Here is a 26,979-nt window from a genome sequence, read left to right on the forward strand (position 1 = left end):
AGGGAAGTATTGGAATAATCCTTCAATTACAGCGGCTGCACTCAAAAAATGCATCCTGATCTGCTTGGAAACGTCGCTGTTCGTACGATACGACATCGTCTGCAGCGTGACCTGGGACTACCATGCCGCCGTGCTGCAAAGAAGCCGCTCCTCACAGATGGCATGAAGAAGAAAAGGCTGGCTTTCTGGAAATATAAAGACTGGACCATGGAACAATGGTGTGACGTTATGTTCTCAGATGAACCAACCTTTTTAGAATGGTTAGAAATGCCAGCAATATTGTGAGGAGGCCCAAGAGTGTGTCCTGATATCATCACAAGTTTACTGTAGAAATCATGAAGCATCCACAGAGTGTTATGGTGTGGGGGGCATTTACCGGTAAATTGGGTAGAGCTGGGTTGTATTTCTTGCCTAAGGGGGAAACAATGAAAGGAACAACATATTTAGAAATGCTTAAGGACCACATGTTAGAGTTTTACAGGTTACATGCTTCTGCATTTTTATGCATGAGTGGGCCTCCATGTCACAAGACTAAGATACAGTAACAAAGTGGCTTGCAGACAACAATTTATCTGTTTTAGAGTGGCCAGGCCATTCACCTGACTTAAACCCAATTGAAAATGCCTGGAAAGTTATTAAAGACAAAGTTGCAGGTGCCCAGCCCTCAAATATGGATGAGCTTAAGAATGAGATTAAGCTGACCTGGTGCACTAAGAGGGACCTCAATATTTCATGATCCTTGCTGATTCCATGCCTAAGCGCATCCAGGCTGTATTGCAGGCTAAGGGAGATGACGAAGTATTAATTCATGTATATGAATAATAAATAAGTACAGATTTCTGTTTGTTTAATTGTCCACGGTAGTTTGCTATTATTTTGTGTAATATGTTACCATTATTTTTGCTGTTAAGATTATTTTTGCCGCCACTGTAAGTATATATTTTGAATCTAAAAGTTTAATATATACTTATATTTTGTTGGTTCTATCTAATATCATTCATTTTTTACGTTCATATTTTAACACTGAATTTTACTAGTATGTCATCATTCACCTATTCATTATCAGTCATATCACTAATTTATATATTTCACCTTCATTACGGCGCTGAATAATCCTGATGGGTTCCGGCGATTGGTCTCCAAAACCTAAATTTCATAACCAATCAATCAATAAGCGCTGGGTTATTCGGCGCTGAAAGGGATATTGACATTAAGAAGGTTTGAAAGGCGTAACAGGAGGAAAACCTCGCAGTTGCACTACGAAACAACTGTTAGAGAGGGTGGAAAGTCAGATGGACGACAGAGAATATGAACGGAGGGACAGTAAAAAGAATGAAAGGGGTTGCAGCTGCTAGGGGCCGATGGGACGCTGCAAAGAACCTTAAGTTATGCTTACAGTGCATAGTAACTAGTACGTACAAGCTCTCCCTAATTTGAGCAATTTGCCTCTAAATCCCTTGAGGGTCAAATTTTAATGCTTTCATTTATTTAATGATGGAAATAATCAGTGAAATATTTGTAGGCTCAATACAGTAAGGTATGCATTTTTTTTCACAATATAAAAGTTCAACTTTGCATGGATATACCGTATAAGCATTTCAAGAGCATAAAACACAGTTCTCCAGGAAAAATAATTACACCAGAATGAATAACTTAATTTTATTACAGGGAGCAAAAATAAATCCAACTGAAATTTCCATTAAAATGGCATTAAGAGAATACCATAATTTGCACACGATAAGTACAGAGTCCAGTGATAAAAAATTAAAGCCATGGAAAATAGAAATTTCTCATTTCATTAGCGACATGTGTGACTTTTACTTTGAGAAAAAGTTTTTTTTTTTTTTTAGTTTTAAAGCATTCATAGAAGCAATAAAAAGGTTTAGAATCCATTCTTGATCAGTGTCCCTCTGAGTTTGAAAAGTGTTCTACGACATGCAGTTGTAAATAACTTAAAAGGAAGTAAAAGAATATATATATATATATATATATATATATATATATATATATATATATATATATATATATATATATATATATATATAGGGGACCTCATTTAAACTGCAGGGCATCTAGCAGAGAAATTTATTCAGGAAAAGTTACAAGCTTTGTAGGACTACAGTCCTTGAAAAATTACAACTTTTCCTGAATATCTCCACTAGATATCATCCAATTCAAATGAGTTCCTGTTATGAATTGTATCAATGCACTAAACAACTGTGTAAGTGATAATGATTATATATATATATATATATATATATATATATATATATATATATATATATATATATATATATATATATATATAGATACATACATACATACACACACATACATTATACACATGCATACATCCTTTAGACTTTTGGCATACAAATAGTGACCGTGGCGTCTGGGATCCAGAAATCGTTGATATCTTCGAGAGCTCCTTGAACAAAGCTCACGTACAGACGGGGAGGTCCCATATACGATCGCCATGACACCCAATTCCCGCTCATCAACGCGTTGTTGTAGAAGTCACGAACTGAATTTGTCGAGACCGTGTCAGTCAGGGCAGCGACGAACATGTACAGGGGGTTCATGGCTTCCAAGACGACTGAGTTTGAAATCACTGTGGAATACCTGATGAGCTGCTTGTTCAGACCGGCGCAGAGGGCGAAGGCGTCTCTGTGGATATATATACCCAGGTGGCGAGAAGTGTTTTATTTTTTTTTTTTTAACATCAAAGACTTGAAAGTATGTTGTAAAAAGTCATATACAGTTACATTATTATTATTATTATTATTATTATTATTATTATTATTATTATTATTATTATTATTATTATTCAGAAGATGAACCCTATACATATAGAACAAGCCCACCACAGTGGCCATTTACTTGAAATTCAAGCTTCCAAAGAATATTATGGTGTTCATTCGAAAGAAATAACAGAAGGTAATGGGAAATACAGAAAGAGGAGATCAGTTAGTGAGTATACACACAAAAATACTTCTTTCCGCTCTGTATTAAATCTCTGGCCCTTTCATACATTTTCAGTGACCACGTATTCATTTCAGCAGCTGCAGACATTCGGGCTTAATTTGTCGTTAAAATTTTAGAGGAAAGCGTTAGGAATAATACCTTTAAACTCACACGGTATGTTTTGATGTGTGTAAATACAGAAGTACAGAGAACTAGACAGGCGTAAATTAATGGAATTAGAGGAAGAGAATACATTCGTATGGAACAGGCGTAAATGACGATGTAGTGTAATAAGTAAAAAAAATAAAAAATAACTTACGTTTGAATTGACAAAAGCGTCGAGGGAGAAATAGGAACCAGAGACACATGGCAAGGCACACTAAATTGGTGTAAAGGCATAGAGAGGCTGAATAGGGAAATAAGATAACCTACGACCAGTTTCTCGGTGCGGTGTCGTAGTAAATGACCTGCCCGTCGATGATTCTGGTGACGTAGGCCTTGACCATAGACGTGGTGGGGATCTTCTGGCCGTTTAGGCCAATCAGAAGTGTACATGGCTGAGTCTGACGGGGAAAGAAGGGAATTACTTTAATATATTCAACAGGAATTTAGTTCTCCATCTTGATATTTTACCCCATTCCTCAATGACTCCCATCGCACTGACAAGGTGATCTGTTTCTTACAGGGTACAAAATACTCTTCAGGAATTTTGGCCGCAATTCGATCTTAAATTTGACAATAGGATTTTTTTTTTCATTTACGGACAGCCTTGTCTTTTTCTCTTCGCCTTTCCACTTTCTGAGAGGCTTGACCAATAGTCGGTAGGTGAACCCCACTTTGACTGAACCCAACTTTATTTTTCCTAGGAACACTAACTGCCTCGGGCTATTAAGGTTTACATTTGCATACTCAAGTGGAACCTGCAGTTTATTATGTACTCTTAAGCAAATACATTTCAGTCAGTAGCAGTAAAGACCCTTCTCAGTCCTACAGACAAAGTTAAAGCAACTTTGATTCACAAAATAATGAGCATTTTCTTACCAAGTCAGCGCCGTTCACAACGAATCCCTGACAAGAGGGCTGGCGACTGGTGCATGCCGCAAAGCACCGCAAGGTACCCTTGGCAGAAGGTATGACCATTTCGACATTGGCTCTGGGTATGTGGGGCAGAGCGAAGAAACTGTTAACTGTGATGACAGCATCTGAGGCAGGTATCATCATCTTCCATAAAGTACAGAGGAACACTACCAGTAGTCCCAAGGCACGCATCCTTTAACAAAGTTGATTATCCATAAGTAAAAGTATTGCATTCTTTAACAAGAATAATTATTCATTTTATCACTGCTATCAGATATACAGACACTTTCGTATGGAACAAACACAATAGTCAATAAAATGGGTGGACTGACTACAAAAAAAAAAAAAAAAATGGCGGAATGATAGACAACTGGGTATGGAAAGGAAGAGTAGCATATAGCAAAACGTCAACAGATAAATGCACGCAGAACAGAAATTACATATTGGTGACAGCTGCTTTATAAAAAAGAATAAACAGGCAAGAGCATATGTATGCTGACGTTGCAGAACGTAGCCCTCACTAAATGCAAAGTGGGCACATTAGGTAACAGCGGGAAGTTTCTGTTAAAATCTGAGTGATGAGAGATGGCGTTTCAAGAGCCTAAATCCTTATCACCTTCGTTAGGGAGAGGAAACCACTATGTCGAGCAATTTCTTCTAGTAAATCAGAGCCCCAGGAGGCTGCAGAACAACATTGTTTCACCAGTCTTCAAGGGAACATCTGTGGCACTGACTATCCTGGTAGTTACCGGAGGCTTTTCAGAGAATGCCATGTTTCTGACAGTAGTGGATGAAATATTTTTCAAGACCGTGCCCCCTCCCTCTCACACACCCCCAAAAATACTGGACTAGAAAATTAAGACAACTGGGAACATCTGTGGCACTGGCTATCCTGGCAGTTACCGGAGGCTTTTCAGAGAATGCCATGTTTCTGACAGTAGTGGATGAAATATTTTTTCAAGACCGTGCCCCCTCCCTCTCGCACACCACCCCCCAAAAAATACTGGACTAGAAATTAAGACAAACTGGGAACATCTGTGGCACTGGCTATCCCGGCAGTTACCGGAGGCTTTTCAGAGAATGCCAAGTTTCTGACAGTAGTGGATGAAATATTTTTTCAAGACCGTGCCCCCTCCCTCTCGCACACCACCCCCCAAAAAATATTGGACTAGGAATTAAGACAAACTATCATCGGACATTAAAAATCATCACGCGACTGACCTTCTGTGCACAGGAAAAGTATGTAAGGAAGCACATTATGAAAATCGGCTTGTTAAAAACTACTGATTAAGTTTCAATTACGGTTGGCAGCAACTTCATAATACATTTAAGGAGAGTTTATAACTGCAACTAGATTTTAATCATATGCATATTGCTTTTTCTTAGTTTCAACGGACCCGACATGACAGTGTTGCAACCATTAAAACTCCTTTTACAATATATATTGATTAATTAAAATATATAAAAAAAATATTTGAACGAATGAAAGTACACAGCCTCTAACATCAAGGCAATGAAGTTTCTTGACGCAGGTAGTGTTGAGGACATAATGGCTGTCAGGAAGTGCCAATATTAAGAAAATTTTTCCAGGATCAAAAAATCAAGTTTTCTCCAATCCTGGAGCGCTCCGTAGAATCCATCCACCAGTCTAAAACACGTCGGCCTTTCGTTTTACAAACATCACAAACAAGGTGGATACAATTCAACAGCTTCTTGGTATGAACCGGTGCTTCAAACGATTGTCCAGCATCTGCCGTTGATTTATCTTCGACATGTATGTGATATGTACGTGGGATGTTGCCGGCGTGTGTTTATAACAAGTTTAACCAAAGAATGGATGCGCCCTTTGGATAGATATCAAGAAGTGAGCCATACCAAAAAGGACTGCGTAGCTTCAAAGGCTCTTACGATATATGCGCTTATTCTTGAGGAGCGTCTCTAAGATTATGAGTAGAATGACGAAGGATTTCAAAATCGTTCAGTGATCTCCTCTCGTTTCCAGATGACCGTCAGTATTCATCTCGGCAAATCTTAAAATGTTTATATTTATCTCAAGGCAACTTTCAGCCATGTTCTCGTATTTGTTAATTTATCAATTATTTATTTATTTTTTTTAATAAGTCGTAGGCTATGTCTTCTTCATGTAATCCCCTTTACCTCCTCCTACTTCTTCCTAATGAACACCATACTCTTTGGAAACTGGAATTTCAAGCGAATGGCCCCCGTGGTGGGCTTGTTCCTTATGAATAGGTTTCGTCTTCTGAATAATAATAATAATAATAATAATAATAATAATAATAATAATAATAATAATAATAATAATAATAATAATAAATTTTATGGGGAATGTTTGGATCAACTTATCAATAAGGATTCTGACTTTCCCTGGGGACGGGACAAGTTGAAATATGCGAGAAAAAATTAAAATGTAATTTTCTATGGAAGGAATTTCAACGTTACCGTTAGGACTCTCTAATCTTTATATCAAATTATAAACAAAGTCACAATCTGTCATACTTTGTCGTGTGAATTTTGCCGCAAATTTTTTTTTTTTAATTTAATTAAATTTTTGTCAGCGCTACGTCATTAAGCACTGAGAAAGCGCTCAGTTCAAAGTTGATATTAAAATGTGACGAGTTAATTAGAATACAAGTCTCACCGGACCAGGTTAACACCGTTTCGAAATGGCTGCAGCTGTGAGACGTAGCTGTTATTTAAAAATGAATTTGCACATGATTGAGAAATGCAAGCTATTTCTATTTTCATCTTCCCCTCCATACCTTTATGTTATCGGATGTGTATGAACGATGAAACGCTTCAAAATAATAATAATAATAATAATAATAATAATAATAATAATAATAATAATAATAATAATAATTATTATTATAATACTTTTAACGTTAACACTGACGGCGTTCGAAAGTGTTTGTTTATTTTACATAGTAATATATTTACTACATAATTGTGGGTTTTCATTACTCATAATAATAATAATAATAATAATAATAATAATAATAATAATAATAACAAGTCTTGAAATGAAGAAACAAATCCACAGCAGTTATGTATGGGTACAAATATTAATAATATTAATATTAACATTATTAATAATATTATTGATAATATTATTATTAACATTATTATTGATATAATATTAATAATAATAATATTAACAATATTAATAATAATAATCATAAAGTACCTTAATATTTACTTTCATCCGGTTTTGCTGGGTATTTTCACATTTTTATGAATTTAAGTACTTTAATATTCACTTCACTTCTTTTTTTCCATGATTCCGATAACACTCCTTAATAATTAGTAGAAGGTGAAGATATCACCAGATTTGATCAGATTTCGTTCCCTTTCCTTCCCTCGTTATCTCTCCAATTCCCCCTCTTCTCAGTTCACACCGGGAATCGCTGTTCTTCCCCCGCCCCTCCCCCAAAAATAATTTCAGTCGGACAAGATCGCAATATATTTCGCGAAGTTCTTTCTTTCACTGGACCTACTTACGTCCGAATTAAATGTACAGTAGTACATGGAAAAACAAGACGTTCCTTGAGACGTCACGGACTATTTCAACATCAATTCGATAATGACTGCAGTCGAATGCCAGTACCGAAAAAGTCGTCTATCTAGGCATTCATCGGAAGTATCTATACGTCACCTTTGGTCGCGCGCTAACAGCAGAAGAAGAATTCTGTCCCCACTCGGCCACACTTCTTGCAAGACTGTAATGGCAAGCTGTCAGGAAGACACTAACGTGACAGCGAATAGATTCTTGTATGAGTTAACCCCCACGCGTTTTTCTGATTTTACAGTGGATCCCTGGCTCCCCATTGGCTGCTTGGCTCAACAAAGGACAAATCACCGAGCGATGATTTACGTGGGGCTCGCTTTGATGTTGATGCAGTGTCTCGTGTTATATGTCAGTTTCGTGAATCTGATCAATCCAGCTCGTGCCGGTGCGACCTTCCTTTCCAGTCCAAGTCTGGAAGGTAGCAGAGAAACGTGAGATTTCTGCGATTGTCGCTGAAGAAATTCGAAATATGAAATTTTAATGCTTTTTGCAGAAATGATTAAAGGAATTGTTTCAAGGATAACTTTCATATTATTTTTAGAGTTGAAATGGAGAGGCAAAGGAGGGGTTTGAAGGGGTCAGTATTTCTCTCTAAAGTTGGGGAGGAAACTGTGGGTTGATGTTTGCGTGAAAAAGACTCATGTCCGCAATCAAACATCTTTTAGGCTAAATTAGGTCGTCTGGGGCACTTGAAAACCTTTAACTTCCTTAAAACGAGATCTCTTTTGAACTCAGAATCTCGAGAGCTTCTGTGATTTTTTTTTTTTTTTAGTTTTTTGAGACGGCTTTGTCTGTCCGTCCGCACTTTGTCTGTCCGCCCTCAGATCTTAAAGACTACTGAGGCTAGAAGGCTGCAAATTTTTATGTTGATCATCTACCCTCCAATCATCAAACATACCAAATTGCAGCCCTCTAGCCTCAGAAATTTTTATTTTATCTAAGGTTAAAGTTACACATAATCGTGCGTCTGGCAACGATATAGGACAGGCCGCCACCGGACCGTGGTTAAATTTTCATGGGTCGCGGCTCATTCAGCATTATACCGAAACCAACGATAGATAGATCTATTTTCGGTGGTCTTGAGTATACGCTGTACAGAAAATTCGATTGCTTTTTTCTTTACTAGTTTTTATAGAGAACCATCACATTGCATTCCTGTACTGACTTCTTATGGTCAAGTGTCTTCTAGCAATTTGTGCCTGGCCAAGAAGTCCTTAATTGGCTGTTCTAAAACTGTCTAATTATCCAGTCAGATTTTCAGCGGTACCCAGTTTCCAGTCAGACCTCCATTTGTACCCAGCTTCCAGGCAGATTTCTAGCTGTAACCAGTTTTCAATCAGATTTTCAGTTGTATACCGTTTCCAGTTGTATTCAGTTTCCAATAAGGTTTCCAGTTGTATCCAGTTTCCAGTCAGATTTCCAGTTGTATTCAGTTTCCAGTAAGGTTTCCAGTTGCATCCAGTTTCCAGTCAGATTTCCAGTTGTATTCAGTTTCCAGTAATGTTTCCAGTTGCATCCGGTTTCCAGCCAGATTTCCAGTTGTATTCAGTTTCCAGTAAGGCTTCCAGGTGTATCGTTTCCAATTAGATTTCCGGTTAAATCCAGTTTCCATTCAGATCTCTACTTGTATTCAGTTTCCACTCAGGTTTCCGGTTGTATCCCTCTTACAATCTGATTTTCAGTTGTATCCAATATCCAGTCAGGCTTCCAGGTGTATCCTCTTTCCAGTCAGGCTTCTGGTCGCATCTTGTTTCCTGTCAGGTTTCCAGTTATATCTTGTTTCCAGTCAGGTTTCCAATTGTATATTGTTTCCAATCAGGTTTCCAGTCGTATCTTGTTGCGATACAGGTTTCCAGTTGTATCAGGTTTCCAGTTGTATCTTTTTCCAGTCAGGTTTCCAGTTGTATCTTGTTTCCAGTCAGTTTTCCAGCCAGGTTTCCAGTTGTATCTTGTTGCCAGTCAGGCTTCCAGTTGTATCAGGTTTCCAGTTGTATCTTGTTTCCAGTCAGGTTTCCAGTTGTATCTTGCTTCCAGTCAGGTTTCCAGTTGTATCTTGTTTCCAGTCAGGTTTCCAGTCGTATCTTGTTTCCAGTCAGGTTTCCAGTTGTATCGTGTTTCCAGTCAGGTTTCCAGTCGTATCTTGTTTACCGTTAAAATCAGCCAATAAGTCATTTAGTTTTTCCAATATATTGCAGCGTCCAGTCTCATACCCGTTCAACTAACTAGGACACAATACAACAACGTAACATTGAAGACGTTCTTTTACTTACTTAGATAATACCTCCTTGACGATGCATAAGAAATTCGAAGTTACTTCACCTACGAATCTTTATCATTTTCAGCGGAAAACATCAAATCGAAACCAGAGAGAGAAACATTGCTGAGACTTAACCTGCTGGGCAATTAAAGAAAAATAATCAATATTGGTGTTACATTATGCAATCTCGAGAAATATGCTTAGGCAGTATAATTCATCCGTAAAGTTATTCCCATAGCAAGATTTGAAGTAAGTTCATCACTCAGGACAATGACTCACAAGGATATGTGGACGGAAAAAACGGGTATTTTTAAGTTGCAAGTGTTTTTAAAATACACAAAATTTTCTGGAACAGTTTTCCAATTGCTTAATACGCAGTTTTCGGCAATTCGCTCGGTTACTTCCATCAGTAATCGGTCCTTTTTAGTGTTCTCCAAGGCAGCCGTAAGATCAGCACAAATGGAGATGCTTCGCAATCCAGTCAACTGCATCTCAAAATCATACGTATCTGTCCATGGAAAAAAAATCTGCAACTTTAGTTCGTCCGGCTCTGCAAGGCCTGGAAACCTGGGAATAACATTTGCAGTCACTTCTAAACTGCATTTCTAAATCATACGGATTTGTTCGTGCAAAAGAATCTGAGAGTTTAGTTCGTCCAGTTCTGTGGTATCTGCTGGAATTCTGATGACTCAGTGATGTTAAACGAAAAAACAAAATAAAGAATAAGTCTTTTCAGTCCATGAAATTATACTTCCCCAGCCGGCAAGGCAACATGCGAATGTCACTCTAGAAAAAATCGGAGGTTTATCTATTCCATTACCGTTCTTAAAGTGAGCCGCGGGTTTTATGTGCCGGAATGTTGTCGTGAGCATGCCACTTTTGGCAAATGGTTCAAAGGTTACCTACCCCTGTTCTAGAATGTAAGCTGCACCTTTATCTTGATTTCAGTTTTGCCAGAACTTTAAAATTGTTAAGAGAATTTTCACAAGTTTGACTTACCGACTGATTTTGATAATGCTACAAATACCCTCCTTACATCCAGTATGGAATTTCATTTTCATGTTTAGGTGTTTATTTGAATCAAATTTACCTTTCTAGACTGTGGGGAAGATTCGATATTCTTCACATTTTCTTGCTGACCATTTTGTCTTCACTCTTTTAAAGGGTTTTATTTTCTGTTCGAGGGTCGATACTGACCACAAATAGCTATAGAGTGGAATTCTAGATTGAATCTGCTTTTAAAAAAAAAAAAGTTACCGTATTGCTGGGAATAATGTTATTTTAATTTCAATTTTTTTTCAGCGAGACGAAGAATTTTAAGGGCAAATAATATTTTTCATCTCATAATAGTAAGTCGCTTTTTTTAAGAAGCTTAATAAGTGAGAGTACTGTTTTTCCCATCTATTAAAAGAATTATAAGAAAACTGATGAACGGGTTGCTTTAAATTTGTAATCATGTCACCCGTGGAACCATTAGCCAGGGAATGTTGTGGAAGAATCGAGTGTGGCTTCGCCAATTGTTAATGTGGCAGAATTAAGAAAATGAACAATGTGGACCTGATGTCCATGAATGTTGGATGAAGGTATAATGTTCTGCACGATTCGAGCAGTTAAGTGTCTTCCACTTCAAAGGCAGTCAATACTTCGCTCACGAAGAGGTCATCCATCAGTACTTACCTTTTGACGACAACTGCTTCCATTTACTTGTGAAAAAGGCAAAACGGAACACGGAGGATCACTGTATTCGAAAACTGTATCTTCTGAAAACTGTATCCTCTGAAAACTTGACTCTTCAAACCCAAGATTAAACAAGTAAAATGCGTCGGAGTTTCTTCGGCACAATCGAGTTTTCTGTACAGCGTATGGAACCCTCGATGTGCTGCAGTATGAAACTCTCATCCACGACCGGGCAGAGCTCAGTTGTTCCCTAGACGCGGTCAAGTGAAGATGCATTGGCGGCTGGAACCCCTAGCGGTGCCAGACGCACGATTATGGCTAACCTTAAACTCAAATAAAATCAAAACTACTGAGGTTAGAGTGCTGCAATTTGGTATGTTTGATGATTGGAGGGTGAATGATCAACATATCATTTTGCAGTCCTCTAGCCTTAGTAGTTTTTAAGATCTGAGGGCGGACAGGAAAAGTGCGGACGGACAGACAAAGCCAACACATTAGTTTTCATTTACAGGAAATTGAAGTTAACAAAACATAAAAAAGACCAGAAAGTACAAACTAAAGATAGGAACATAAAAAACTGCAAACATAAAATGGCTGCTGCACTGTTGCGTCCCTTCTAAATAAATCATGCAATCGCAAATTATATACCGGATAAGTTGTTATTCACTCCGGTTTCATCTTTTGTTTTTTATAAACAAATGACTCGGAATCAGGATGGAATATAATGCCAGGAACCGCTGGAATCCTTTTGAGAGAATAATGATCATATTATCGCCGCGGACGAGTGATTAATATCTAGAGGTGAAAACAATATTCACTTTTTCAAAGATCCACTTAATGTCTACTATGTTGCTAATGCTATGAACAACTGCTTTAAATTTTGAGGAAGTATATGGCTGATGAATAAAACGCTTAAAAGACACTAAATAATAATATGTTACGCAAAAAATTCGCTGGGCACTTGAGAAAATTTCGTATAAAAAATTTCAACGATATGGGCACTCACACATATGTATGAAGATTTAAAACCCATGTTTTTTATTATGAATCGACCAACTCTGGGTATTACTGGAAACCTGTCTGGAAATTGGATATCAATGTAAATCTGATTGGAAACTGGATAGAACTTCAAATCTGAATGGAAACGGGATAGCACTGTTAATCTGACTGGAAACGGGATACCACTGTTAATCTGATTGGAAACTGGATAGCACTGTAAATCTGAATGGAAACTGGATAGCACTGCAAATCTGATTGGATAGCACTGTAAATTTGGCTGGAAACTGGATACAGCTGGAAGTGTAATTGGAAACTGGGTAGCACTGCAAATCTGACTGGAAACTGGATAGCACTGTAAATTTGACTGGACACTGGATACAGCTGGAAGTGTAACTGGAAACTGGACAGCACTGTAAATCTGACTGGAAACTGGATAGTGATAGTGCTGTAAATCTGACTGGAAACTGGATACGGTTGGAAATCTGATTGGAAACTGGATATAACTGGAAACCTGTCTGGCAACTGGATAGCACTGTAAATATGATTGGAACTGGTAACACTGTATAGCACCATAAATCTGACTGGAAACTGGATAAAACTGTAAATCCTATTGGAAACTGGATAACACTGTATAGCACTGTAAATCTGCCTGGAAACTGGAAAGCACTACAAATCTGATTGGAAACTGGATATCACTGTAAATCTCATTGGAAACTGGATACAGCTGGAAATGTGATTAGAAACGAAATGTAACTGGACGCCCGATTGGAAAATGGATAAAAACTGGAATCTGATTGGAAACTGAGTACAACTGGAAACTTGATTGGAAACAGAATACAAGTGGAAATCTGACTAGAAACGGGATAACACTGGAAATCTAACTGGAAACAGGATACAACTGGAAATCTAACTGGAAAAGGGACACAACTGGAAACCTGAATGGGAAGTGGATACAGCTGGGAATCTGACTGGAAACGGTATACAACTGGAAATCTGAGTGGAAAAGGGATATAACTGTAAATCTGCCTGGGAAGTGGATGCAAGTGGAAAAATGGCTAGAAACTGGATACAACTGGAAATCTGACTGGAAACTGGATACAACGGGAAACTGGATACAAATGGAAATCTGACTGGAAATGAAACACAACTGTAAATCTGAATGGAAACTACACACAACTGGAAATCTGAGAGGAAACGAGAAACATCTGGAGTTCTCATTGGAAACTGGATACAATGGGAAATATGATTAGAAATAACACCATAAGAACATTTTCACGTGTTTTATTTTACCGGTTAACTTCTCCTAATTCTTTGACATTATTCGACAGTTTGAGAAGAGCGAAATGAGGACTTCTTAGCCATGCATTAATTGCTATAAAACACTTGTCCATGGAAAATCAGATATAGAATGCAGAGTTACACTTCTCTATGAAAAGGAATCATAAAACATCTCTGAGTTTCTCAGTTCAAAGAGACCTCGTTTCAAGGAGGATTTTGTAAGCTTTCAAGTGCCTTAGACGACCTAATTTAGCCTAAAAAATGTTTGATTGCGGACATGGGTTTTTTTTACACAAACTTCAACCTAGAGGTTCCTCCCAAACTTTAGAGAGAAATACTGACCCTTTCATATTCCTCCTTTGCCTCGCCATTTCAACTCCAAAAACGGCATGAAAGCTATCCTTGAAACATTTCCTTTGATCATTTCTGCAAAAAGCATTAAAATTTCATATTTCGAATTTCTTCAGCGACAAAAATTAAGTTTTGCGCGTGCGGACTGGAAAAGGTCGGCCTGGTATAAACTGGATTGATCAGCTTCACGAAACTGACATAACATACGAAGTAGCACATAAAGACACAGAAAGTATTCGCGCTTCATTTATTCATATTACTGCATCAACATCAACGCGAGTACCGCGTAAATCATCGCTTGGTGATTTGTCCTTCGTCTAACCAGGCAACCAATAGGAAGCCAGGGATTCACTGCTACAGAGGAGAGATCTGCGGGGTTAACTCGTACAAAAACCAACTCGCTGTTCTTACATTCGACTGATATTTCGGTACTTCCAGCTATTTTTTGCCATAGTAAAATCTTTATATATATGGAACTGAATTTTGAAATTAGGCATGACGTCTCTTGAATGAAACTATCTTGTTTTTTCATTTTCTACCGGACGCTGTACTCGGACGCAAGTAGGTTCAGTAAATGGAAGAATTCGCGAAATATATTGCGATCTTGTCCTATTTAAATCACTTGGGGGGAAAGAGCAATGATTTCTATGGCTCCTTCCCACCTTCCTTTTGTAAATTAAGAAGTGCAGAATGAGGGAGATGGAGAAATAACGAAGGAAGTACTGTAACGGGGACAAAATTTGACAACAACTTTAATAACAAGAGTGGGGAAATGAAATGAAATGAAGCGAAAAAAAAACAAATTAAATTGATGAAAATATCCAGGAAAACCGGATGAAAGTAATATTAATTACTCTATCATTACCGCCATCATCATTATTATTATTATCATTATTTCGGAAGCAGAATCTCTTTCAAAACAAACTTCATTAAAAAGAATGGTTGTCCGGATGCGGTTGAGTTTGTACAGCAGTTTCTCAATTTCTCGAAAGAGTTTGTTTGTAGAAACAGGTGTATCATATACAAACTTCCCAAAGTTCATTCATTCCTTTATGCATCTGTTCATTGAACTTTGAACAGCTGTTATATAATTTACTTGCTGATACAAGGAAACTCATCCGAGAGATGAGAGAAACTGCAATATAAACTCAGTGGCATTCACATGTCCATTTTTTTAGGGAATTTTATTATTATTATTATTATTATTATTATTATTATTATTATTATTATTATTATTGTTATTATTATTATTTAGTCGTTGATACATCTGATAATCTAACGCCACTAGCGGATCCAGGGCGGCGCGACACCTGGGCACGTGCCCCCCCCTCAAAGGAAAATAATGACAAAATAATAATAATAAAGATTTATTTTTTTAACTAATAACATATATGATAAATATAAAAATGGGAAAAAAATAAAAATCTATTATAGAAATATTTTGAGAAAAATAATAACAATAATACACACACAAATATATATATATATATATATATATATATATATATATATATATATATATATATATATATATATATATATATATATATACATACACACAGTGCCTAACGCTGTTGGACTGGAAGATAAAAGAGAAATAACTAACATCTCTCACAGCAAGTTCAGTGCTGTATTAACCTCACCCAATAAGATTTGTGGGTGAATAAACTCGTCCCTTTTACTTTTCTGAAAAGGAAACTATTGTGCCGGCTTTGTCTATCCGTCCGCACTTTTTTCTTTTTGCACTTTTTCTGTCCGCCCTCAGATTTTAGAAACTACTGAGGCCAGAGTTCTGCAAATTGGTATGTTGATCATCCACCTTCCAATCATCAAACATACCAAACAACAGCCCTCTAGCCTCAGTAGTTTTTATTTTATTTAAGGTTAAAGTTAGCCATAATCGTGCTTTTGGCAACGATATAGGATAGGCCACACCGGGCCGTGGTTAAAGTTTCATGTGCCGCGGCTCATACAGCGTTATACCGAGACCACCGAAGGATAGATCCATTTTCGGTGGCCTGGATTGTACACTGTGGCGCCTGTGCAGAAAACTCGACTGCGCCGAAGAAACTTCGGCGCCTTTTCACTTGTTTTCCATTGGGCTTAAAAATTCTTCAGTGCTTATTTCCACCATTAACTATATGAAAGCATTACAACTTGACTTCATGGGGGGGCAGAGACAACTTGCTCAGATTAGGGACAGTTTGTACCTTCCCTTTACTACTTGAAATTCAAGCTTCCAGAGAATATGGAGTTCACTGAAATGAATTTACAGAAGATGACAGGAAATACAGGGAGAAGATATTAGCTATGAGAAACGGAAAATAAAGATAAAATAATAAATCAATAAATGAATAGATTGAACCATATATAAATGAGTAAAATACAGTGTGAATTGTTTTAGGGCTGTATCGCTTAAATTTCTGAAGTTCAGTTGCACGCCATGAGTAGTTCATCAGCGAAGTACATTTACTGCTCAGTGGTGTTACTGTTCAGCAAATCCGGTCGGTCACGGCAGGAGAAGAGGACCACGGATCAACTGAGATAGCCTTCTCTGTTAAAATACATTTACTGGTTGTTCATTGTTTAATATTTAATTCGGAGAATACTCACCTTTCCTTACCACATACTTGGCCAAGGTACATTTTTAACAGTCACTTCATGGAAAGGAACGTACAATTTCTGTATCCATTAGCCACTTTGAGTGTTAAGCTTTAAAACCTTTCACCGAGGAGGAGGGAGGATTTTTTATTTAATCTTAGAGAAAATAGCTTGTAGAAATGCAAGTTCACGACAGAATGCCATTGTTTACACAATAGTTAACTTACGAAATCTTATCCATGGGAATTTTTTTTTTTTTTGCTGTTACGCATATACCTTGTTATTCGTTGTTGAACTTACTTGCTGATTAAAACTTAACCTTGCCCGTGGAAAACTCCGCCAAATCTGCCAAGTTCTTGACTCAGTCTTTGGACTAAATTCCATATTTTGGGGGAATGATTTGTCCGGTGGTTTCCCCTCACGGAAAACATTCATCTTGATAAATATTTCTCATGGAAACAGTTTTTTCATGGCGTTGATAAAGGACAAGTGTTGATTACATCATCTCAAACGAATACCGAAGAGTTAACATGACGTTATCTCGCCAATAAAAAGTTCATTTAGGTTCCACTATAATACAGTTCCCCATTTGACGGGTTGGTATCGTTCTCCGCTAGCACTCTACTGGGCCCGCGTTCGATTCTCCTACCGACCAATGAAGAATTAGAGAAATTTACTTCTGGTGATAGAATTTCATTTTCGTTATAATGTGGTTCAGATTCCACAATAAGCTGTAGGTCCCGTTGCTAGGCAACCAATTGGTTCTTAGCCATGTAAAATACATCTAATCCTTCTGGCCAGCCCTAGGAGAGCTGTTAATCAGCTCAGTGGTCTGGTTAAACTAAGGTATACTATAATACCTGACAACGACACAGCAAAGGATATTTTACCCTACAACTTTAAAGTTAAGAACCACAGTTCAACACTTACTTAGTCCCTGCAGTTTCTATTCCATTGCTTTCGAGAGTGACAGATGTATACAGTGTAAGAAACGGAAGATCTTTACACTTCCCGGCATTTTCATAAATAGATAAACAATGTATACTGTATAGTCTAAGAATTACAAGAAATTATCGTATGTGTGTGTGTTTATATATGCTTGTGAAAGAATCTGTGAGAAGAAATGGAAGGCTTATTACTATTATGTTTTAACTGTAAAAATAAGAAAGGGTAAGGCGTTTGCTCTGAAACACTTTCTAAAGAAGTTTCGGAGCAAAAGGAAAATATCTCTATTCCGTGAACAAGTACCTGGAGAAAGTTGATAACAGACCTTGCCCAAATAAGCAGCTAACGTGGTCGGCATTTGCAGCTTAACCTGATCATTTTTTTTTTTTTTTTTTTGCTGCGACTTGCAACGTAATCTGCTTTAGCTTTTTAGTTTTTTGTAAAAGAAAACTACTGTGACGCACTTTTCCTATCCGCCCTCAGATCGTAAAAACTACTGAGGCTGGAGGGCTGCAAATTGGTATGTTGGTCATCCATCCTCCAGTCATCAAACATACCAAATTGCAGCGCTCTATCCTCAGTATTTTTTTTTTTTTATTTTATTTAAGTTTATCGTTAGCCCAAATCGTACTTCTGACACCACTATAGGTACCAAAAGCACATGTCACCACCGGACTGTGGCCGAGTTTCATGGGTCGCGGCTAAGACTTTCATGGGCCGTGGCTGAAAGTTTCATACTGCATTATACGCTGTACAGAAAACTTAATTAATTGCGCCGAAGACGCTTCGGCGTATTTTTTACTTGTTTTATCTAAGGTTAAAGTTAGCCATGTTCGTGCGTCTGGCACCGCTATAGGTGCCAACAACACAGGCCACCATCGGACCTTGGCTGATAGTTCATGGGCCGTGGCTCAAACAGCAATACACTATGCACAGAAAACTCGATTGCGCCGAAGAAACTTCGCCGCATTTTTTACTTGTTTGTGATGAGTTTTGTGGGAATTCAATTGAGGGTTCCTGACCTCTTCACGTCTTAATCAACAGGTACGCAACTATGCAACTGTGCAATTACACCAATTCAAGAAACGGGGCATTCGAAAGAAATTCACCCACAAAGACATAAAATGAATATGGAACAAATATGAAAGAAAATTGCATCCAACAGTAAAGTTTGTACAAGCCACGTAACAAAATTCAGTAGCAAAGTTACGTAATAGCAAGGACTATGCAAACCAGTTATTATTATTATTATTATTATTATTATTATTATTATTATTCAGACGGTGAACCCTATTCGTATGGAACAAGCTTTCAAAGAATATTATGGTGTTCATTTGAAAGTGGTATCAGAAAGTAATGGGAAATAAACAAACATGAGATGATATTATTATTATTATTATTATTATTATTATTATTATTATTATTTATTATTATTATTATTCAGACGGTGAACCCTATTCGTATGGAACAAGGTCAAAGGGGCCACTGACTTGAAATTCAAGCTTCCAAAGAATATTATGGTGTCCATTCGAAAGTGGTGTCAGAAAGTAATGGAAATAAGCAAACATGAGATCTTATTATTATTATTATTATTATTATTATTATTATTATTATTATTATTATTATTCAGACAGCGAACCCTATTCGTATGGAACAAGGTCAAAGGGGCCACTGACTTAAAATTCAAGCTTCCAAAGAATATTATGGTGTCCATTCGAAAGTGGTATCAGAAAGAAACGGGAAATAAAAAAAAAAACAGATCAGTTATTACAAAAACAGATACACTAACAAACTGGAAATATAAATAAATAAAAATATAAGTAAAATATTAAAATAAAAGGAGAATTGCATTAGGATAGTTATGCGACGCATCTTCGCATGAACCTCTGTAGTTCGAATCGCACGGAATCCTCTGAAGGGAGGCTGTTCCACAGTCCAGAGGTGTGAGGAATAAAGGGGCATATGGCTACAGAGAAGCGGACTCATAGAATGACAACGACTGGATTAAATAACAAGACTTGTAAAAGCTCTGACCTGTCACTTATAACCTGTCAGCTTCAAATGCCTGGTTTTCAAAGTTCTGTATGTTCGTATGTGTGTACTGTTTTGTCATATATATATATATATATATATATATATATATATATATATATATATATGAAATTTTTATCACCGTGATTTATATACAATCATGAAGCTACAAATGTCCTGTATCAAATTTACGCTTCTGTATCTCCGATGATGTTGTCGCCGAAGGGGAATTTATATAAGTGATAAATGAATTGGTATCGTCGGGACACGAACCCTGACACGAAACCTATTCAGCGACTCCAGTAGACGCCACCACTGCGCTATTCATTTATCATTATATAAATTCTTCGGCGACAAATTCTCCATCGGAGATATTCCCGGAAGTAGCGTAATTTGATATTTAACATTTATTATATCATGATTATATATATATATATTTATATATATATATATATATATATATATATATATATATATATATATATATTTTGAATTTCTACCACTCTGTGTCAATCCTCTGAAGATGGCTTAGCAAAAAGCCGAAACCAGTCACGATTTGCAGCTGTTTTTCATTTTTTCTTGTGGTGTTTTATACATTAAAATCACGGATGAAGTCTGATTATATTCATTTACATTTTATATATATATGTATATATATACATATATATATATATTATATATATAATATATATATATATATATATATATATATATATATATATATATATATATATATATATATATATATATATATATATATATATATATATATATATATCTATATATATATATATACGTGTGTGTGTGTGTGTGTATATATATATATATATATATATATATATATATATATATATATATATATATATATATATATATATATATATATATATATATATATCTTTTCAATACATGTCTATTAAGAAGGATACATCGAGATGTAATAAGAATACATTAGACATTCCTTTAACATTGCCTGCATTTTCTATGACAGACTTCATGGCAAACCACAAAGTTCTTTTATGGATATAAATCGGCTACAGTATCCTTTATATCCCGACATTACTCTGGCCTTAATTCAGATCCTATACTGTGTAATTTCATAAAGACTCAGAGACATTAAAAAAAAACTAATATTTCAGCAAAAAGAAAACAACATTGCGTCATAAGACATAAAAGTCAACTTTCGAAGGACTTTCAATTTCTTATCCAACTTATATTGGAGTCCACTGCGGCTGCTGTTTGACTACGCTGGCTATAATTGCATTTTAATACATGTTTATCTATTTATTAATTTATTATTTTTCTTTTTAATAAGAGATCTCTTCTTTCTGTATATCCCTTTACCTTCTCTTACTTCCTAATGAATACCATAATGTTCTTTGGAAGCTTGAATTTCAAGCGAATGGGCCACTATGGGCTTGTTCCATACGAATAGGGTTCATATTCTGAATAATAATAATAATAATAATAATAATAATAATAATAATAATAATAATAATAATAATAATAATAATAATAAAATATCCCAGCTTACCCCCATGCTCTAAGAGGACCCACAAGGAAAAATAAATTGGTGCATGTGAAAATAAAAGAAGTATTGTATTGACTTACGGCAGCCATTTGAGTACTTGAAAAAATGAGTAAGAAGTAAATATTTTGTGATATTAAACTTTATAATTAACATATAGGAATTGTGGTCAGAGTCTTTAGATGAGAATGGGTCAATTTATTATATATATATATATATATATATATATATATATATATATATATATATATATATATATATATATATATATATGTATATATATATATATGTATGTACTGTATGTATATATATATATATATATATAAATATATATATATATATATATATATATATATATATGTGTGTGTATATATATATATATATATATATATATATATATATATATATATATATATATATATAAAATCTCTAAAAACCATTACCTTTTCGTAAATTAAAATAATTCTGACATTTAATTTGCATCTGAAGAGAAGGAACCTGGAATTGCACCATTATTGCACACAATTAATATAAATATCATCTGTGATTTAACAGGATTTCATTTATCTCATTTCATGCGCATTAATTAATCAGTTTATAAAATTTCGCCTACCAAGGCCTGGCGTCGATAATCATATCACACTTAGCGCCGCCAAGGAAATGCACCAATAAAAATATGACAATAGATAACCATGAACGAGTAACTGTGACCGAAAAGCCAAAGGGGTGTTAAATCTGGTCAAAACCGGTCAAAATGTTCTGAATGTCTCTGTTCAAGGTGCTTGTTGAATTTTCTCGCATCTCATCTGACTAGAATTACTCAGTAATGATTTGGAATGAGTCTGAATTGGTGGAACGGAATGGAATACAGAGTTTAGGCCACAGGCCAAGCGCTGGGACCTATGAGGTCATTCAGTGCTGAAAGGGAAATTGAGCAGGTAGGTTTGAAAGGTGTAACAGGGGGAAAAGCCTCACAGTTGCGCTATGAAATAATTGTTAGGAGAGGATGGATAGCAAGATGGAAGAAAGATAATATGAATGGAGGTACAGTAAAAGGAACGAAAGGGGTAGCAGCTAGGGGCCGAAGGGGCGCTGCAAAGAACCTTTAGTAATGCCTACAGTGCACCGTATGAGGTGCACTGGCGGCACTAACCCCCTATGGGGGTGTAAATTAGTTGACAGCCTTGACCAGTTTTTCATTGCATCCAAAAACAGTTCTGAGATGAAAGTGGTCTGGTTAAACTGAGGCAAAGTTAATTCTCATTTCTCCAGCACTCAAGCGTACAGTTGTGGGACAGTCTCCCTGAGGATGCCATGCAATTAGGACCCTCAAAAGTTCAAGAGAAGATGCAATGCATTATTACTCTTCAGCAATTCCCCTTTTATTTTAATCATTTACTTCCATTTTTATCTATTTGCTAACTTGTTAATTTACTTTTGTTCCTTTTCTAATAACATATCTCCTCTTTCTGTATTTCCTGTTACCTTCTGTGACTTCTTTCAAACGAACACCGTGTTCTTTGGAAGCTTGAATTTCAAGTCAATGGACCCTGTCTGTGAGCTTATTTTTTTTGTTTTAATGCACAGTGATCTCCTGCCCGCTAAAATCGTAAAGAAAAATAATGATGTAAATTTTCCTTGACGGAAAAAGGAATGGAGGGAGAGAGAAACAATAAGGATTACTAGTAAAAGAAATAAGTTACACTGCTCAGAAAAGAGGAGAAAAACGGAAATAAAAAAAAAAAACAAAGATAATCACTCAATTGGGATACACAAGGCTAATTTTTGTAATCTTCTTCTTCCTTCGACATTACTAATCCCACTGTACAGCAGGGTCCGCCGCTCGAGTTAACTCCACCTGTTTCTGTTCCACGCATCCTCTTCCCCCAGTCCCGCCCCACCCATAACCAACCACCCCCCCTCCCCACCACATCCATCCATCTGATCAAATAACTGTGTAATATGGTGGATTGACTGGTGTTTCGAGGTAGACACTGTCCTCTAGAATGCTCTGCAGACTGAAGGCTTGCAGTAAAGTACTCGTGAAAAGCCAGACTACTAAAAAATACCTTTACTATACAAGGGACATATCGAAGTGATTACCTGGCCAGGGTGAGATGGGAATCTAGAGGAGGAAGATCTAGAGGAGGAATATCTAGAGGAGGAAGATCTAAAAAAGGAAGACCTTGAGTAGGGAGACACTGAGAAGGAAGATCTAAAGGAGGAAGATCTAGAGGAAGAAGATCTAGAGGCAGAATGTGTTGGAGGAAGATCTTGAGAAGGAATGTCTTGGAGGAAGATCTAGAGGAAGAATGTCTTGGAGGAAGATCTAGAGGAAGAGCTAGAGGAGGGAGATCTAGAGGAAGAATATCTAGAGGAGGAAGATCTAGAGGAAGAATATCTAGAGGAGGAAGGATCTAGGGGAAGAATATCTAGAGGAGGAAGGATCTAGGGGAAGAATATCTAGAGGAGGAAGGATCTAGGGGAAGAATATCTAGAGGAGGAAGATCTAGAGGAAGAATATCTAGAGGAGGAAGATCTAGAGGAAGAATATCTGAAGGAGGAGGAAGAATATCTGAGGAGGAAGATCTAGAGGAAGAATATCTAGAGGAGGAAGATCTAGAGGAAGAATATCTAGAGGAGGAAGATCTAGAGGAAGAATATCTAGAGGAGGAAGATCTAGAGGAAGAATATTTAGAGGAGGAAGATCTAGAGGAAGAATATCTAGAGGAGGAAGATCTAGGGGAAGAATATCTAGAGGAGGAAGATCTGGAGGAGGAAGATCTAGAGGCAGAATGTGTTGGAGAAAGATCTTGAGAAGGAATGTCTTGGAGGAAGATCTAGAGGAGGAATGTCTTGGAGGAAGATCTAGAAGGAAGGCTAATCTATATCTAGGAGGGAAGATCTAGGGGAAGAGGATGAGATCTAGAGGAAGAATGTCTAGAGGAGGAAGATCTAGAGGAAGAATATCTAGAGGAGGAAGATCTAGAGGAAGAATATGTTGGAGGAAGATCTGGGAAGAATATCTAGAGGAGGAAGATCTAGGGATAGAATATCTCTGGAGGAAGAAGATCTAGAGGAGGAAGACTAGAGGCAGAATGTCTTGAGAGGAATGTCTTGAGGAGAAGAAAGATGTGAGGAGGAATGTCTTGGAGGAAGATCTGGGGAGGAAGAGCTAGAGGAGGGAAATCTACAGGAAGAATATCTAGAGGAGGAAAGATCTGGGAAAGAAATCTAGGGAGGAAGATCAGAGGAAGAATATCTAGAGGAGGAAGATCTTGAAGAAAGATCTAGAGAGGAATATCTAGGAAGAATATGAGGAGGAGATCTGAGGAAGAATATCTGGAGGAATATCTAGTCTTGAGAAGGAAGATCTAAAGGAAGAATATCTGAAAGATCTATAAGAGGAAGATCTAGTAAAAATATCAGAGAGGAAGATCTGAAGGAAGATCTAGACTATCTAGAGGAGGGAAGATCTAGAGGAAGAATATCTAGAGGAGGAAGATCTTGAGAGGATGATCTAAACAGAAGGAGGAAGATCTGGAGGAAGAATAACTAGAGGAGGAAGATCTAGAGGAAGAATATCTTGAGGAAGAATATCTTGAGGAGGAAGATCTAAAGGAAGAATATCTAGAGGAGGAAGATCTATAAGAGGAAGATCTAGAGGGTAAAATATCAGAGGAGGAAGATCTAGAGGGAGAATATCTAGAGGAGAAAATCTAGTGGAGGAAGATCTATAGGAGGAAGATCTAGAGGAAGAATAACTAGAGGAGGAATGTCTAGGAGGAAGATCTAGAGAACGGTACCTACAAAATGCGAACATCTTAATGAGTAAAAAAGAGAGATAATTCTATTGAAGAGGTTCAGAACAAATCACATCTGGTTCAGTAATATCTGGAAATTAGGCAGGACAGAGCCTTACAAGGTCAGTACCATCAAGTTCCCAGTCTTTTCCTGATTTTTTTGTGCTGTTATTTACGTTTATCAATGTCCTTCTCATATCTACATTAAGAGTGACCGATCTTCTCTGAACAAACCTTTTCCAACTTCAAGTGTTTCATCTAACCTCAATCGTTCAGTTTTTCTACTTATCAAGATAATGAATAAGGTCAAAGCAACGTTTTTTTTTAGTTGCTGACCTCACTGTTTATCTTAAAAAAGAAAAATTATATAAATCATTGCATTGCTGACTGATGATGATAAAAGATATAAAATCATGCCACAGATAATACAACTCTGTACTGGATGATGAACAGTGGCTGCAATCTTGAATGTTATACGCGATAAAACTATTATTTTTTTCTTTTCATATGCTTGACTGTATCTTGCTATGCCCTTTAACTAAAACCCTGATCTGGTTGCCCAGAAGACAGATACGAAGGCAACGAATTATCTGTTAAGATTTGGGGCACCAACTTCTAATTATATATTTATCTGGATTAACAGATAATATATAATTAGATAAAGGCACATGACGATATTCAAAACACCAAAGAAATGATTTAGGGAATTCAAAATGACCGGAGGACGAGGTAGTATAAAATAGCCAAAGAAAATTTACAGTTTCTGTGAATGATTTCCAACAGAATGTACTGTACATACGATCACATTATAATAAAAAAAAACAATTACTACAGTTGCTGTCGTTGGATTAAGCCAGGCTTATGACAGCACAGGCTCTTGCACAGAATGCACACACACACACACACACACACACGTTTACAGTACAATTTAAGAACAGTTATAGTCAGCAGGCTCTTCCTCCTATTATGCCAGCACAGGCTCTTGCTCCTAAGAGCTGCTCATAAACAATAATTATAAGTTTTCAGTGTAAAATTTCTCTCGCGTTGCTCTGAAGAATTTGATTTAAAGTGAGAATTAAGACTGACTCCTCTCAAAAAATTTTTTTAAAAAGGATGAAAATGGAGATTTGTGTGTCGTCCACTTATTTAACGGGTCCACAGGTCCACACCAGCCCTCTTTTACCTATAACACTGTACGATACTTACATGCCCACTTGTACAGACAAAGGGTCGGTGCTGGTATAAAATCAGCCAACATCATAGAACAAAAGAGAGATTATAAAAATTAAACCCTTGTTATTTTCATATCGATGCGGTTATATTTAGTCACAATTATTATTATTATTATTATTATTATTATTATTATTATTATTATTATTATTATTCAGAAGATAAGCCCTGTTGATATGGAACGAGCCCAAAGGGGCAAATTGACTTGAAATTCAAAGTTCCGAAAAATATGGTGTTCATTTGAAAGAAGCAACACAAGATAATAGGAAATACAGGAAGAAGAGAAAATAATTAAGAAATAAATAAATAAAAAGAAGAAAATATAAGCAAAAATACAAGGAGAATCGTTTTAGGGTAGTAATGCACTGCATTCCCACCACAGGGTAAAAAGTTAATATTCTTGAGCAGTAGTTCAGATGGGAGTCGATAACGCCAACAAATGTGCCTTCAGGGTCTAACAGAAATAAATATGGCTCTAATGATATTGATATGATCTTACCTATCGTGAAAAGCAGCGATGTCTACTTTCAATTTCATTTGTCGTTAGTATTCCCTGTACCTTATTTGCAGCACAATGGTACCATATGCATAGGTTGGAATTGGACTATAAAATTTAGGCCAGAGACCAAGCGCTGGGACGGTGGGATCTATA

At 36.6% G+C, this 26,979-nt stretch overlaps 1 protein-coding gene across 2 annotated transcripts in view; it reads right to left on the minus strand.

The window, feature by feature from the left end:
- Nucleotides 1-2,310: 2,310 nt before the first annotated feature.
- Nucleotides 2,311-26,979, minus strand: part of LOC136851403 (uncharacterized) — a 149,337-nt gene continuing 124,668 nt past the window's right edge. For both annotated transcript variants that reach the window (XM_067125481.1, XM_067125480.1), the window contains 3 exons: nt 4,006-4,234; nt 3,397-3,527; nt 2,311-2,667 (listed from right to left, as the gene is read on the minus strand). In XM_067125481.1, the coding sequence (XP_066981582.1) occupies nt 2,358-2,667; nt 3,397-3,527; nt 4,006-4,233 (669 nt within the window). In that variant the 5' untranslated portion in view covers nt 4,234 and the 3' untranslated portion in view covers nt 2,311-2,357. The remainder of the gene's footprint in view (nt 2,668-3,396; nt 3,528-4,005; nt 4,235-26,979) is intronic.

The sequence above is a fragment of the Macrobrachium rosenbergii genome, chromosome 23 (genome assembly GCF_040412425.1).
Source record: "Macrobrachium rosenbergii isolate ZJJX-2024 chromosome 23, ASM4041242v1, whole genome shotgun sequence".
Lineage (NCBI taxonomy): Eukaryota > Metazoa > Arthropoda > Malacostraca > Decapoda > Palaemonidae > Macrobrachium > Macrobrachium rosenbergii.